Source organism: Mycteria americana, chromosome Z (assembly GCF_035582795.1).
Source record: "Mycteria americana isolate JAX WOST 10 ecotype Jacksonville Zoo and Gardens chromosome Z, USCA_MyAme_1.0, whole genome shotgun sequence".
Classification (NCBI taxonomy): Eukaryota; Metazoa; Chordata; class Aves; order Ciconiiformes; family Ciconiidae; genus Mycteria; species Mycteria americana.
In genome coordinates, this window is record NC_134396.1 from 1,929,801 (window position 1) to 1,946,345 (window position 16,545).

Here is a 16,545-nt window from a genome sequence, read left to right on the forward strand (position 1 = left end):
TTGCAAAACAAGAGGTTACTTACAAGTCAGTCTGTCTATACGTTCACATGACTGTTGCACATGCTCCCAGGCACACATAACAGGAGGATTTTTGCATTAGCAGTGCTGGACATGGACATACATGGACATGCATACTGCTACCTGAACAGTACTGTGCATCCCAGGTCTTCTGTTCCTCTCAGCCGCAAAACCTCTGGGGACTCCAAGGCAGCGTACCCACACTTAATCCAAAAGTCACAGATCAAAATAACTGTTCTGTCTCCTTCAACCCCATGCTTAGATGTACACACTCAATACAAGGGACACTATCAAATACTCCAAAACTACAAATCACCAGCAGTCCCAGAGTACCTAACTGAATGAGTACTGAAGGATAAGTATCCAAAAGGAAGAGTTGTGCCAATAGGCTGTATTAACAGTGGAGTGTTGTGCCTTATGTGATGAATGTATGGATCTCAGGAAAAGAAGGGGTCTCCACAGCTGAAATCTAGAAGTGTGACCTCAGTTGCTCACAGACCGTTCTACCTTCACAGTCTCACAAGCTCATTTAATGAGACAAGTTCTCTATCAAAATTTTCATTCTCATTTTCTGTAACCATGAATGTAAACAGTTCCTGACTCAAATGACATTCTCGATATGACTGTGAGTAAAAGCTTATCTGATGAGGTTTAAAAGTGACATTAGCCTGCAAGAGTGGGTCCTTGACCTAGCCATAGAAGGCACCAATATCCTTACTTCTTTGTGAAAAGTCCTCTTGTCTGGAGTTTTAGAGCAGAGACATTCATCAGGCACACTGTAAACTGACAGTCTTCAACTAAAGTAATGATGTTCCTGATCCAACTCCAGAGAGTAAGAGGAGTTTTTGAAGCTACACACCAGAAAATAGAAGACATCCTGAAAATTCGTTTAGCCTGCTCCGGCCAACATGATTGCTGCTGCTTATGGGGAGGAGAACAGATGGGGAAAGATGTAACATGGAATCAAATGCATCTGTTACACATTGACTAGAAATTACTTTATTTCAAGGCAAAGACCAACCTCAAGGTAATCCAGGCCTCTGAGATGGGTCAGAGGACATCACTTGCTTTCCCCTACTCTAAATCTTAGGAAGTAACTCAGCCAGCCTAAGAAACCGTGTATCTGCATGGTTAGCTTTGACTACTTTGGGTTCAGATTGACAGTTTTCTTGCACACACAAGAGAAAATCATGTATCTGTGTTGATGGTACTATGAATCATCATTGGCACATGACTGTCTGTTTCTACCCACATCCCAAGCTCTGAAATCATAAGAGCAAATTTCCAAAATGAAGATAAATGTATACTACTATACATCTGAAAGTGGGACATTTCAGACATTTTCTGGCATCTGCCATGAATAGATGGCAACCAAAAATTGTTCTGCAATGATATTTAATGCATTCACTGGATCAGAGGCAGGTAACCAGGCTGGTCTAAACCATAATCATATGCAACGTGTATGCAGTCTTGCAATAAATGCCATAGATGCATAGTCTGTGCTGATGCCACCTCACCAGATATATTCTGCTTACATAGGGAAATGAGTCCAGCTGTCTCAAGAACCTTACAAATTTGTCCTATGGTGGAGAAAATCCCAGTCCTTATAAACTTCAAATGACAAACTGTGCATCAGAAAAACTTTAAGTTTGAACTTTTCACAGTTCAAAATTAAAAACTCAAGCTAAATCTTAGGGTATTCAGAACTAACTCAAAAGAAATATTTCTGCAGGCAATCATCCTGGTACAGACAGATAACGAATTCCCACCTTCTTAGCTGAAAGAAAATTACAGTCCTGGCTCTCATGAAAAACCTTTCTGCCATACAAAGACCAACCTATAGTGCCCTGAACTGATAATCACCTGGCTTTCATTAAAGACACTTCTAATTAAACAACCTGATCAACACACAAAAATATGTGCTTTGCACACAAGAGATGGTAAGCAATTTATCTTTCAATATAATAATCACTAATATCACGCTATCTGGAATTTAAACTGATGAATAAAGGTATTTAGGTTATGAAGTCCTAGATTAGTCTACAGCCTCTATTCATTTCAATAGCAAGAAATAGCAACTCTAATCGTTTCCACTTTAAGAAATAAGGGTCCAGTTGTTGGACTGTTGCTGGCCCAGAAGCATTTTTGCTTTTTACCAAAACAGGTTCTCACAGGATGATCTCTCTATTGAATAAGGTTGCTGAAGAGAGAATATAGAATAGAGTCACAGAAAAATTCAGGTTGGAGGGAACTCTGCTAGTTATCTGGTCCAAACCTCACCAAAATAAGGCCACCTTCAAAGTTACACTAGGTTGCTCGTTCTGTCTGAAAGTCTCCAGCACTGGTTTTCAACAAGTCAGGAACTTCAGGAATGCAATCTTGATCACAACCTACAGGACCTGCCACACTTAAGGAATCCGAGAAGTCTGTTACCAGGAACTGGTGAATCAAGGAGGGTGGAAGTACATGAGAAACTGATTTTCAAGAGTCTCAACTTTTGAAAAAGGCCAAACACAGCAGAACCAAAGGGCATATGCGTAGGTCAAGTGGACTGTACAACTGAAAGTGCCAGCATACGGGTAGGCAGCTGGGATGTTTGCACTCCTAACGGCTGTCAGGTAAACAGGCAACTCCACAAAGCAAAGGGTAGAGTGGAAGTTTTCTTCCTCAAGGCCTGTAGCATAAGACAAAACCTTTGGCTGCAAGTGCAGGCTTATGAAGCCTTGCATTCACTGAAGAAGCCTTACTCTCACTTCAAAGGGAGACTGAGAGGATGCTGGTGAGTATGGTCATGATGGTCTCTCCCAAGAGCCACTGAGAGGTTTATACTGAAAACATTGCAGTATCTGGTCTAAGAGTTTGTAAAGTGCTTCTCAAGGATAGGCAGTCCTGCTACGAATTTCTTAAATTCTCACAAAAATCCAGATATACCATTTCACAATAGTAACAATATCATCAGTCGTCTACAAGGCCAAGAGAATGTTTTGCTGGAAGGGAAGGCACTGTCTTCTATTCCCCAACAGAAAAATACCAGAGATGAGCGTCCACCTAAGGAAAAGATTTCCACAGGAGCGACAGTTTGTAAAGCCAAGTGGATGAAACCGAAAGAGGCATCTTCAAAGAAAAGAAAAAGAAAATCAAAAGATCCTGAAGAGACTAGAGACAAGGCTGATTAAAGACAATAGAACAAAGAGACGGTGAACTGGCACAGATCTCAGTTAAGCAGTGAACTGCTCAGACCTCACTTAAGCAGTGAGCTGAGAGTGAAGTGCTTATCACCACGAATACAGCATCATTCACAGCATGCAAGTAGACGGGGCTTTTATGCGAACCAAACGGTTCTACTATGGCACACGTTTCCAGGGGACTGAGTGCAGGTGGAGTTCTATTGTGAATGTTAGCAATACGCAGATATTTCAATACTGATGTTTCCTTTTCGTTTAAATATTTATGTCTATCTGCATTGCTGTTTGGTGTTAGCATTTTTTAGAAAAGACAGGTAAATTAACTATGACTTGGTAACCTAGAGGTGAAAGGAAAAAACATTATTTTTCTTCATCCTATTACAAGGTAGTCCACTCCACACCACCCTAAGTTTGAAATATCATCACTAATCACTTTGAACACTATGAAGAAGCACCCAAATCCTGACATTCACAGTAGAAAACAGAAAGAATGAGGAGAAAAACATTATCTCCCTTTTACAGATATGAGAGGCACAGAGAAAGATCAGAGGATTTGCTGAAAGTAACACAGGTAAGGCAAGGCTATTCCCGATATTTACTCATGCTAAAATTCTGTCTCTCTCTGGCCTCGTAAAATTATTCCAATACCCTTGGGTCCGCAGTCAAATTAGTTCTTTATTTATTATCCCAATTCTCAAGTATCTTTCAGATGGGCTCATCCATTGTTCCTGTACAGCTGGGTAAACAGACAAAGTCAGTTCTACCATGCAGGTTTACCTTATAGCATTTAAAACCCTTTGCATATGTGGGATTTTTTTTTTCTTTAAGCAAGCTAAGAATGTGTTTAAAGGCAACCTGTGTTGAAAAAAAGAGGAACGGGAAACTTTGGGGACAATCAAAAACTAAGAGCTTCTGAAGATTGACTTGTTTCAATATCCTTTTCAAAGGAAAAAAATAATATATCAAATAACCAATGTTTGAAACTTTAGTATGTAATCACCCTTAGTAAGGCAAAAAATTACAATGACCTGGACAAGAATTTTAGTCACTGATATGAAAAGAAAACCAGGCTTTCTAGTCCTTGCAAGAAAAGGCTTCCTCTGGACTTTACTGTGAAATGACATCACAACTGTGTCAACAATTTTTAAGATGAACAAATGATTCAAGACATATAGTAACATTAAAAGTTAAAAAAAAAAAAATTTTCCTCCCCCCAAAAGTTAATCTTCATAAGATTTTACAATCTTCCCAAAGCAGAGCATGTCTTTCAGTATGTTTGCACAGTGCTTAGTACACAACAGTTCCTCGTTCCTGAGGAGGGCCTCTGGCATTACTGAAATATAAACACCAAACAGGAGACAGACGACGTAATACACAAGAAAAGGGGAGAGCAGATATCCTATTGAAAATAAATTCTTGATATTCCTTTCTGTCTACAATCCCACCCCATATCTGTGCCATTTCTACACCGGGGGGAAGAACTGAAGCTTAAAACACATACACAACAAGAATCTATGTAAATCAAGGGAATTAGCAGATGTGTTGGTAATCTTCCACAAATAAGAAACAAAAGCTGCCAGCTGTACTTGTGAATTCAAAGATTAACATTAATAGGCAATGCTGAGACTACAGGTATTACCTTTCTTTTAGGTGAAGTAGCTCAAGAATCACAGTCCTGCAGAAACTCAGTCACCTGTCCACCTTTTGTGACTCAAGTCCTACCCTACACCGCAGAACATCTACAGACTCATCAGCCAGAGACTTGCCAAAGTAAACTGGATTCTTGCCACTGTTTGAGATGGCAGTGAAGCAGCGACTATGTAACTAGGTCAGACCTGATTACCTAGAACAAGGGCAATTTTCTTCACAGCCCTGTGTAAAGCTTCTGAAAATGGTGAAGACTGAACATTTGGGAGCTGCAGAAAGAACACCCAAAAATCATTTTTGATAGAAGAGGTTTAACTACATTTTAATATGGATGGTATTTTCTATTAAAATCAGGGCAGAAGCCTATTGTTCAGTAGAGCTCTTCATTTCCTTTACACAAGAGCTATCTCTTTGAATCTGTCTGAGTCAACTTTAGTGACCACTTTAATATTCACTTTACAATTAATGCTTCTTTTTATGGGTTGGTAGAAGGTAAACCAATTTCAGTTCGGCTTCTAGGTATTGAATTTATTATAAAAAGTTATGTACTTAAAGCTCCTATAATGAAACCAGAGGCATCATGAGATATTAACCTAGAGTTAATGCTGAGAAGGCCAGTTTGAATAATTCAATTCATGTCACCTTAAGTATCTTTTCAAATGGAATTAACTTTATCTCACAAAAAAAGGAAGCTCCATGTTCCAGTTACTGATTATTGACTCCACGAGAGTTCTGTCTTAAATCATCACACCACCATCTTCCCAGCAATTTTATTTCACTGCTACCAGAATGCTTCTTTAAATTTTGAGGGCTGACTTTGGTTATAAAGAAGCAATATTAGGTAAGAGAAAAACGTGATTTCAGAATTATTGCTACCGTTAGGTGATGCTAAAACAGACAAAAATAAAAGTTAACATCAAAGTAGCTGCATTAGTTCAATATAGTCACAAACCAGGGCTTCATTTCAGCCACATGCACACAGCTACTGCAGTCGTTTGCCTCCCACGCAACTCCACCTCTTTTTGCAACAATGCCATAGATGTTTGGTACCACCGCAGTTCTCTTGACCTGTTAATTGTGTCATTCAAACACAAAGCCCAGCATTTAAACACTGAAAGGAGATGCTTTCAAGTACCTATCTAAGCCCAGGGGAAAGTGACAGCTCATGGTCAACATTACTGTGCAGTAAGAATGAGGGAGCCAGGCAGGCGAAAAGCAGGTGATGTTAAGATATAGGTGTAACGCTAGAAATGAATCAAAACAAACAAGTAGGAAAAAGAGGGGGAAATGAACAGAAACAAGAAAGAACAGCTCATAACAGGCAGAACAAAGAACTGCTCCAGTACCGAGTATAACTGTGCAGTCCCATGTTTCTGCAAGACACAGGAAAATCAGACCGACATCTTACATTGAAGCACAGATGCCCCGGCAACATCAGCAGTCACCTGAAATAGGAAACGCTGATTACCTCTCCTAGACAGTTCAAAGAAGTGAAAACTAGGTAGCAAGCTAGTATCTATTGATTTAAACCCAGACATATCCAGGATTTCCTCAGGCCAGTCAAAAAACAAACAAGAGGGAAAAGATTCCCAATGGATCAGGATTCAAACAAAACTCAGGAAGATTTCCTTTAGCCTAATATTTAAACAAGGTGACTTTTTTCAAAGTCCAGCTTAAAATACAAAGAGGGAGAGCATAAAAGCTTCAGCAGGGCAGAGAGAGCTGGCGTGGGCAGCACTCAGAGCAGGAGGAAAGTTTTCTGAGTCTGTCCCCCTCCCAATTCTTACCTCCCAAAAATCCCTCCCTGCTGCGTTCCCCGTTGGCATTCCCCATCGAGGCAGACACCAGAATGCAAGCCCTGTGCCTGCCTGAACTAGTGTGTAAAGACAACGCTCAAATAGAACAAAAAGAGACCGATGACAACCCTAAGAGCTCGCAGTTCAGGTATTAAGACAAGAGACAAAAAGACAGCAACAAAAAAGGTGTGTGAAAATAACATAGTAGTGCAACAAGAAGCAGCCCAGTGACTTTTCCTCAGTTTCGATAGCTATCGCATGAAGGAACGTGCTAGGGAAAGAACTGACGCAGTGAGGCGGTCCTGCAAATCTCTCCACAGTTTCTGAGCTGAGAGGAAAAACATAGCATGAAGTGCTTGTTTGGGAAAAAAGGTAACAATTTATAAAGCCAAACGCATCCAAGATATAAACAGATCTACACCTACCAGGACTGCATAGAAAGAGAAAATTGAAGAGGAAGGCTAGAAACATTAGAAATACTTTGCAAGCTATAAGAAAAACTAGTTGAAACATGCTTTGACAGGTTTTTATCTATGCCTACAAAGCTTTGCACAGGGCAAGAGGGCTAGGGTAATTTCAGACCTGCGAGGCTGGAGGCCTAGACTAGGAAACCATAAATAAAATGTCAAGGCAAACTCAATATAATATCTGAATTTGCATTTGTGAACAAAAGTACCTGTAACTATAGAGAAAAGAAATAATGGGATCAAAGATGAGCTTGACAGAACTTTGCACATGAAAACAGAAAACAAGTTCAGAGAAGTCTCTGTGTATACACTGATAGAGTGATTAGGAAGACAGACAAACAAGATGGGATGAACGTGGATTGCTGTACCATCAGATGCTGATTTGACAGTTAATGGGCTGAAGATTTCCTATTATCTGCTTCTATACATTAGCACTGTAGATGTGATTACACCGGATACCTTTATACTAGGTGCTAACCTAGTACAAGATATGTGTATTTAAAGTTGAAAGGCAAAGGTGAAAGGTTAAGCACAGCAAAACCTGAGAGAAGTATGGGCATCACCCCAAACACAGCTGCCACGGCGCTGTTGGACTACGTGGGCTCCTCTGGACTGTTTTCCATGGAGATCCCCGGCAAGCTGCACATCGCAGGCAAGAACGCAGGCACCATCCATTCTCAGATAAAAAGGTTCTTGTTTTGAACTTAACACCATCACAGAATGGATGGCAGACAAAAATACAAAAGAATGGAAATGAAATGTTTGTAACGGCTAAAAACCTGACAAACAGCTCAATGTCCAACAACATATTTTACAAAAAAAACCATCAGCAGGATAAAAAACGATTCCTGATGCCGATGAAGTCAGAGAAGTATTGCTACCTGCTTCCTGAACAGAATTAAAAATGCACCCATTCCTTCACAGGCTCCTGACAAGTAGGATATGTCTGTGCAATTTTGTTAGTGGGGAACCACTGCGAGGCCAGAATCAGGCCAACTTTTGGATACTCTGTGCTGATGACTTTATTTCTAGCCCTATTATAAGCCTTTAAGACTCCTCCAGCAAAAGAAAGGATCAAGGGCGCAATCTATAAAAAAAGGCATAGTCTCAGGTAGGACAGACTCTGGAGATCTGCAGATGGAAGCTAATGAAAGACAATAGCAGGTAAGAACATTAAGTACAGCACTTGCGTAAAGTAGCCTTCATTTCCAGGGTATAATCTGCTATCAGCAGGGATGCAAATCAAGTACCTAGCTATCAGAAAAAATCTCAAGCAACCATGTTTTCAAGTCTTTGGGCGCATGCATCTGAGAAACATTTTACCACTTAATTTAACACGTTATATCTCTAGTCTACCTTTTTCTGATTTTAAACTGCATATATAATTATAGGTCTTCTACAAACAGCTAAAATCAGATGGGCTGCCTTACAGACTTGAGAAAGCACTTATTGACCAAATGCCTCATCTATACAACATACAATGTTCTTTTCAATCACCAAAAGCCAAAGTGAAAATTTGAAAGGCTGTATCTATAGTGAATGCAATTATTTTACTGTTTAAAAAACAGGACAGAAAACAGAGGAGCATCTTAACTTTTTCCTGAGCAAAGGCATGGGTACCTATGATTCCTCCTACTCCATTACAACATGGTCAATTAACTTCACCCATTTTATTGAACCAAAACTTGGGTTTTTTTTTTTTTGTTTTCCTGCAATCCATGTATTAATGGAAGGACTCATGGGAAGCCAATCACAAAACAGTATTCAACGCTGTATAATGCAAGACAACACACTTAAAGTTGCAGTTCTAGTAAAAGGGAAAAGATGTTTCAAAGATGTCATTAAAAAATGAGACAGGAGAAAAGAGCTTACCTTCTGCTTCTTTTCCTTGGCAGCACTGAGTTCAGAAAGGGAGAGAGATAGTTTTTCCTGCTGCTCAGCTAAGTACTTCTGATAAAGGCTCAGAAGTTCCTGGCATTCTCTGTACTGCTGCTGCAGAGGTGAGACATCAGAAGTTAAGGGAAAAATATTCTTTAGCGATTATAGTCAAATATATACTAACTTACGCTGTGTAAATCTGATTTACATCCATAACAGTTCAATTTAAAAACAGATACTGTGTGTTTGAGTACTGCCTAATGATGATAAATCTGCCTAGCGATGAATGTTCAAGTACAACCTTCTTTCTACTAAGAGAGTGGAAAAAGAAGAATTGCACCAAATTCTTTTATCATTGGAAAAAGGACAGCAGCAGGAGGCAGGTGATGACATTGTTTCAGTTGGAACAATTACAACCCTCTGATTTGTATTCAGCAAAGCCAGACACTACCAATGTTTATTTATAAATAAATAAATAGCCAGCCAAGTAAGTAAATAGTCCATTTTTAAGCACAGACATGGATTCACAAGCCCACATACCCAAATCCAAATCTCTTTGCTTGAGCACCAACAGCTCCAAAACCCACAGCCACAGATGCAGTGCTACAGGCCTTTCAGAGACCAGCAATGATTTTTGGACAGTAATCTGGTGAAGCAGCAACTGTGGTGTTTGCGAGGATATTAGCAAGCAACAGTGTCCTGCCTTGCTTGCAGCATTGAAATTCCAACAGGAGATAAATCTGCTCTTCACCTGTCATTGTGTAATTCCCTCCCTTGCTCATGTAGCATGGTAAACCATTTATGCTCCCCTCTCTCCCCCCTCACTTTTAATTATGCATGCAGATGGGATAAGGGCTCGCTGTCCAAAGAGATTACTCTGAATAAATACTTTAATAACAAGTCACTGCAATTAAGGTAGGGAACAAAAACTTCTTCAATCTATAAAATGGTGTTGAGTTACAGATTTCCTTAACATTTTTATGATCTAATCATTGCTTCTGGGCAAATTCATGTTGCAATCATTTTTGCCAATCATGGCTGCATAAATAACTCACTGCTTTGTTATTCCCTGTTATGACCCTGAGGTTTTTTTTTTTCCTCTTTTTCTTCTTGTTCTTTTGGGGGAGGGGGGACCTTGCCAGGGTTTTGTTTGTTTGTTTTTCTTTCCTTTAAATAAAAGGCTACACAGAGAATAAGCAAAACATTTTAGGAAGGAATGGGAGGTTATTAAACCCCAATGTTTAAATCAATCAGGAGAGCTCATAGAACACCTTTGCTTAGCACCTGGAAATATGGGAGGGTACAAGCAATGGTCTGAACAAGCTAATTGCTTTGCAGAGCCAGCCTGCCTGAAGCCTGAGCCGTTTTACATTTCAGTTCATTTCGTCAGAGAGCACCAAAAGGCTGAAGTGATTTGTGGTGGTCTCAGGAGTCTCTGCCAGCTATGATGTATATAAAAGGAATTTTTTATTCCAGTTGTAACCATAGGCTGTAATGTTTATAGTAGGTGAACATATTAGCCTGGACACAGGGCATGAATTTTACTCTAGAAAAAGCCAGTTCATTTATACAGCCTAAGAGTTAAATGTCGGTATTTGAAGACAAATTATAGGGAAATTCATTTAAACCCATGTTATGTGGCAGAATATAAAAACAGACAGTCCTATCTTTATCAATTTTTTACAGCCCTCTTAATTCACTTTGCTTCCAGCAACCCCTTCCCCACAAAACAGATTTTACCCTCTTCTCCCTCCAGCTAGCACACTGCTGGCACAAGGAATGAGTACCCTAAATGGCCTTGGGGCACGCGACTGATGGCCATGCACCTACCCTCACTCTTGCCACAGTGTTAATATCAGTCCTGCTGGAAAGCTAGGCAAGATTGCCCTCACTCCCAAGCTCAGCACATACATGGTGCAAGCGTACTATAAAAGAGATGCCCAAATTGTGTTTTACAGACTGCAGAGCCCTTGCTGTGCACATGATGCCACCACCTCTTGCTTGCAGCTGCCAAATTCATTTAAAATACAGCTTAAAACATGACATGCAAAATTAACATTAGGAAAGCATGCAAGCAAATCGTGATTGTCCAAGGGTCATTTATGTGATCATGAGTGGGAAGGGCAATAGTTAACATGAGCTTGAATGGCAGCCAAGATATCCCTGAAATTCTTCCAGGATTTGGTCAGCATTGGAACTGTAAAACTTCCTGTATTAGAAGATTAAAACCTTATTCATTCACACAATCACTCTACATTAAGCAACGCATTGTTACAGCCACCATAGCCTAAGAGTCCAAAGCCTTGCTTTGCTTACAAGTAAGTAAACATGAAGCCGCCAGTAAACATGAAGTTTTAAATAGGAAAAAAACTAAAAACGTTCATTTGTTTAAGACGGATGCGGAATAGCTCTAAGTACGATAATTCTCCATAATATTCTGGTACATTTACTGCAGAATATGTTCTTAAGAAAAAAAAAAACCTTAATATTAGTTCTTACTCTTCCATTCTATTGAATTTTTGCTAAAAGCAGCAAAATGATCTCTTTTTTTCCATTACAAATTAGCCAGGCAATAAACAACACTGCCACAAAAATACTTAAGTCATTCAGATATAGTAAGGGCACACATGTACTATGGCAATACAGTCTCTAGACAAATACATAGGTAATAATAAATACTTGCATAATCTGCTTTTTAAATAAATGCTGTAAAGGTAAAAAAAAACCTATAGGACAACAACTCCTACAGATTTGCATTCCATAGAAAAAGCAATGTGCCTAAATGCTCACATCAGATATTTCCTTATGTGCTCAGGAACACAAATACTGTTTTTACAAGATGTTAGTTACCTGATAGAAGTGGTACTTGGCATTTCACTGAACGGTAGTTTTATGTCCAAGAAATACACATCTGAATGTATCTGAGCAATACATTTTATGCAGTTTGTTAGTAAAGTATTAAGGTTGTACATGGCGGGGGGGGCGGGGGGGACGCGACAAAAAAAGAAAATCAGAAATGCAAAGGTTAAGATTTCAACAGCCACATTTATGTCATACTGCAAGTACTGTATATTTTATAAATAAATTAGTTAATTTCGTCACTGAATGTAAGTCACAGAATTAAGAGTTCATTTATGGCTCTTAAGAGATAATAACCTCAGTGGAGATAGAGTTGGCTTTGAGAAGAGGGACTACTAGCATTCAGTGGTGTCATGCTTACAGAGGACAGAAGCAGATTTCTAGGGAGAGGGACATTAGGCAGGGAACAAAGAGCTTTTTCTTAGGGGTGAGGTTTCATGAGAAGGCACAGCCAACCTAATGCTTAGCTGCCGCCAAAGACACACTCCCGCTCACCCCACAGAGTCTCGCTCCCTCCATCTGCACCAGCTCTGCAGCTCTCCCAGAATTCTCACTCACCCCAAGAGCTCAGCAAACTGAACCAGCAATGCAAAGGGCCAGTTAAGTGCAAGAGCTGGTACAAAGCAAGCAGAGGGAATAGGCTGCTGGGAAAGGAGGCCACCTCTTCCAGCAGCAGGAACCTGCCTGGTAGGGTCCCTCCACCTTACAAAGTCTCTACCCTACTTTCTCTCCAGCTCTACTATTACTCCTCAGGCTTTTAAGTCTGCTCTATGACTACACCAACTACTCCCAGTTACTCATTGCTGAAATATTTTTAGCCCTCTCAAGCTGCAGTAGGACAGCCAGCTACAGTTCCTTGCTTCCCCAGAATCTGTTGCGGGGAAAGGTGGGAGGAAAAGTGGCAATCCCTAGCATAACAACTGGCCCCCCGTACTGTTCCCAGGACACTGTTTCCACTGCCTCTTTGACTATAAGTGGAGCCCAGCTTAAAATCTGAAGTGTTTTGGTTTAGAGCATCCAGCAATTTCCTAGAAAGCTTTTCAGTTCTGCACATCAGCCTTCCCATCCTTCTGTGAGCAATGTTCACGCTACAGCAGTTCAAACACCCACTGGTCTCTTCATCTAGAGTCGAGGTTTTCAAAATGTTGCCAATACCAGGCCACTCTGCAAGGGCTATTTGCTGAAGTTCTGCCTTTCTCAGATCACTTCTTGTAAGGGAGGGGGAAGGGTAGAGGACTTTTTCCTTAGAGAGAATGCTTTTTAGCCTGTGTCATTCAAGCAGAATTGTTTGGGGGGGGTGTGTGTGTGTGTGTGTGTCCGTATTTTAAAGATACAAAAAAATTGAAGCAGCCTCCAACCATGGGAATTTGAGGCTGGAAAAAAGTTTTCTAGAAAATATTATTAAGGGAGGAGAACACAACTAATGAGATTTTTTGGCAATCAAACTAATAACAAAGGCCTTGTTGTATTTTCAGAGTGATTGTGAGAACTCCTCACCTAGAGACTCCTTCCTCAATAGCTCGTCACAAGCATTTTTGGGACAGGCACAAGCTCTAATGTTCCTTTTTTACTCGTGGAAAAAACTGTGGCACAGGGAGTCTTCAGGCATGTCTGTGCACACAGGTGCAGCCCAGCAGTCCCACACTCCACAAGCCAGCTCCAGGACACAAGTCTTGTAGCTGTAGGCAAAGTTAGCATGGCTCAGGCACAGCACGAAAAGACCAGATTCATCTTGCACCTGATTAGCTTAGAGTGCAAGTTGGTCTGCATTCACCCAGGCAGACAAGCCCTAAGAGACTTCCCAAGCATCAAACAAGATGCCCAGGGATGACTGATTCCTATAGTCCCTGACTGTAGCACCGACTTGAACTGTCCTTTCATTCCAGACTGCATACTCTGCAGTCCAGAAGACTGGTAGACTGCAGTCCAGTCCAGAAGAGAACACAAGAGCCAAATCTCCATCATCAGCAACCTGGTGCTCCAGTCCCATCAGCCCCTATATCCAATGGAAGATTCTCTAGAGACTCACAGCTATTAGAAATATGCAAAGATGAATAAAGCAAGCAAAGGAAGGAAAAAGTCAAACAGGCACAAATTAGATTTAAATTTAAATAAGGTAGCAATAAGTTAAACTTTGCGGTAGAGATACAAGAAACCTTCAGGGATATGATTTCAGCACGTGATGAAGAAAGCTTTTTGACATCTGCAATCATGATCCAGTAGCCACAAAACACTTTTTATTTAACCCTTGCTTAAGGACATGCATCTAGAAAGCTGACTAGTTACCATATTGGCAGTTTCAGCAAAGACCAAACTCTCTTCACTGCCTCAGGTAGTCCCTTCTAGACAAAGGCTGTGAAAAAATTAGACTGAGGAAGAGAGGCTGAGGAAGCACCACTGACACTAAGTTGCTGAGCACTGAAAGAGAGGTCTTCGGTCTCCAAAGAAAAATCTATTCAGATAAGTTGCAGCAGACCTGAACTTGTCTGCCTGCCCTCCAACTAGGTGTGCATAAGCCAGACCTATTCAAGGAGACGTGCACAGCCACAGTACACAGCATCAAGCACTTCATGCCTGATCTAATTTACCTTGCTTCTATGTTTTTGTGGGTTTTTTTTTTTTTTCAGTTTGGCTGCAACACCAACACTACACCATTTCCAGAATGTGTCTGGCAACTTGAACAATGTCAAAGCAAGCTCACATCTGTTTAACAGATATACCTCTGCATCTATAACTTTGGCGCCTTATGCTACTATGGCATCCCATTGCACTGTTACTCAGTGGCCCAAAAATGCCTTAAAATGCTGGTGCAAGAGTGAGAAAGCATTTCACCAAACTCAAGCAAAGGCTAAGACCCAACATAGCTGGGTCTCCAAATAATACTATACCTGTATCTACAATAAGGCTCAAGCTACATCTAAATGCTCATAATACAAAGGAACAGAATTTGCAGAGTCTGCAGAGCCTCAAAGGCCCACAACCTCGTGGCAAACTCCACTACAAGTGCACTCAGTTTGAAGTGGGCCCACATTTTTCCACGTATCACTCAAGCATAGATTTTTCAGTATTTTGACACATGAGGCAATGAGGTTTATTTTCTACCTTAATATTTTGCATATCAATAGGAGAAAGATACCGTGCCTTTTGGGAAAGAAGCAATATGTATGTCATTCTGATTTCCACCTGCAGGCTCTCTTCTTCCTAACCAAAGAAAGGATTAAAATAATGCAGCTTCAACTACTTACATATGAAAAGTCATATGAATAAAAATAAACTGCTGGTATTAATGAATTAACATCTAAAAGGAAGACTTTAAAATATAAACTAAGATATTCTAAGCTCTTTCCTTTAGCCTTAAACAATTACATACTTCATTGGAAGCTGACCCACATTTAATTTTAAAATACAACTTGTGTTTAATACATATACAATCCTGCGCTTTGACAATCTCATCTCAGAAAAACAACAACAGGACTATATTTTGGAAATCAAACTATCCAGGCACAGATCAAAGTCAACCCTAACACATTTCTTCTGCCTTTAAAATTAAGAGAAATAAAATAAGTGGCTTGAACCCATGTGAATCATTGTTCTGTGAAAGGGTAAAGACACATAACTTCTATGCAGGTTTATTATCTAAACTCTGAAGATTCTGCAAAGACTGAAGGTAATAAAACATTTTATGAACAACTTCACTTTACTCGTTCTTATATAACTGAGTTTATGTGGACTCCTTGGCACAGTGATGCTAAGAACCTGTAGGGAACTTTCTGCACATCCACTTTTCAATGTATTAAAGAAATAATCTGGTGCAGGTCTGAACCTCATGAGCCTTCAACTCAAAACACAATCTCTTTCTGATCCAAAATCCTCAGGAAGCACATTTCTGAAAACACTATAAAGAAGCAAGTCACATACAATAAGATAGAGTGATCTCCAATCTGAAGCCCAACAGTTACATTTTAATTTACACTTGAATATTTTAATATTGTTATCCAGTCAGTAAATTAACTCAAGACGCAAGAATAAAAAGGGAAGATGCATAGGGAAAAAGGTCACCAAGGTCCACAAAAGTTAAGAACTTCACTTCTGTTTGAAGCATCAGCATTATGTTGTTGAATGCCACAGCTCTCATATAAAGGAATTGCTTAATACATTCCCATTCTGTTTGAAGGGAAATTAAATTTACATTCTTTGGGAATATGGTATTGTAATTAGTTCATGACTTGATTACACTTTGAAGTGAGCCCAGACTGCATATGGCGCATACAAATTAGTTAAGTTCTGGTTATCTACCTAAAGAAAAGCTACAGAGTTAAGAACAAAGTTAGGGACAAAGCCAGGGTAGTCCTTTGGAGCTTTCAGGAAGCATATGTAAAACATCAAATTCAAATCTAGTCTCTGGACTTACTGATGTCAGGTGGGAACAGAAATAAAAAAGGCAGTTTCCTAAACAGCTGAATGAGGTGGGGTTTTTTTTTTCAAAAAATAATCTTTCCATCTCCACCCGTACCACCTGTAGGGTAACTGTTCAAATGATCCTAAAAAAAAAAAAAGCAATAAAAGATACAAGACTTCCTACCCTGGTTAAATTCTCCAGGATGATTTATTCCTAGTACTTGTAATTTTTTTAATTTCTTTTATAGACAGCCTGAGTTTTATACCATCTACCAAGATGCTCTATTCCACCCAGAT

General features: G+C 39.9%; 1 protein-coding gene across 5 annotated transcripts in view; it reads right to left on the reverse strand.

Annotated features, from left to right (window-relative positions):
• Nucleotides 1-16,545, reverse strand: part of KIAA1328 (KIAA1328 ortholog) — a 174,383-nt gene that overhangs the window by 96,191 nt on the left and 61,647 nt on the right. For all 5 annotated transcript variants that reach the window (XM_075488409.1, XM_075488410.1, XM_075488411.1 and 2 more), the window contains one exon: nucleotides 8,986-9,113. In XM_075488409.1, coding sequence (XP_075344524.1) covers nucleotides 8,986-9,113 — 128 coding nt within the window. The remainder of the gene's footprint in view (nucleotides 1-8,985; nucleotides 9,114-16,545) is intronic.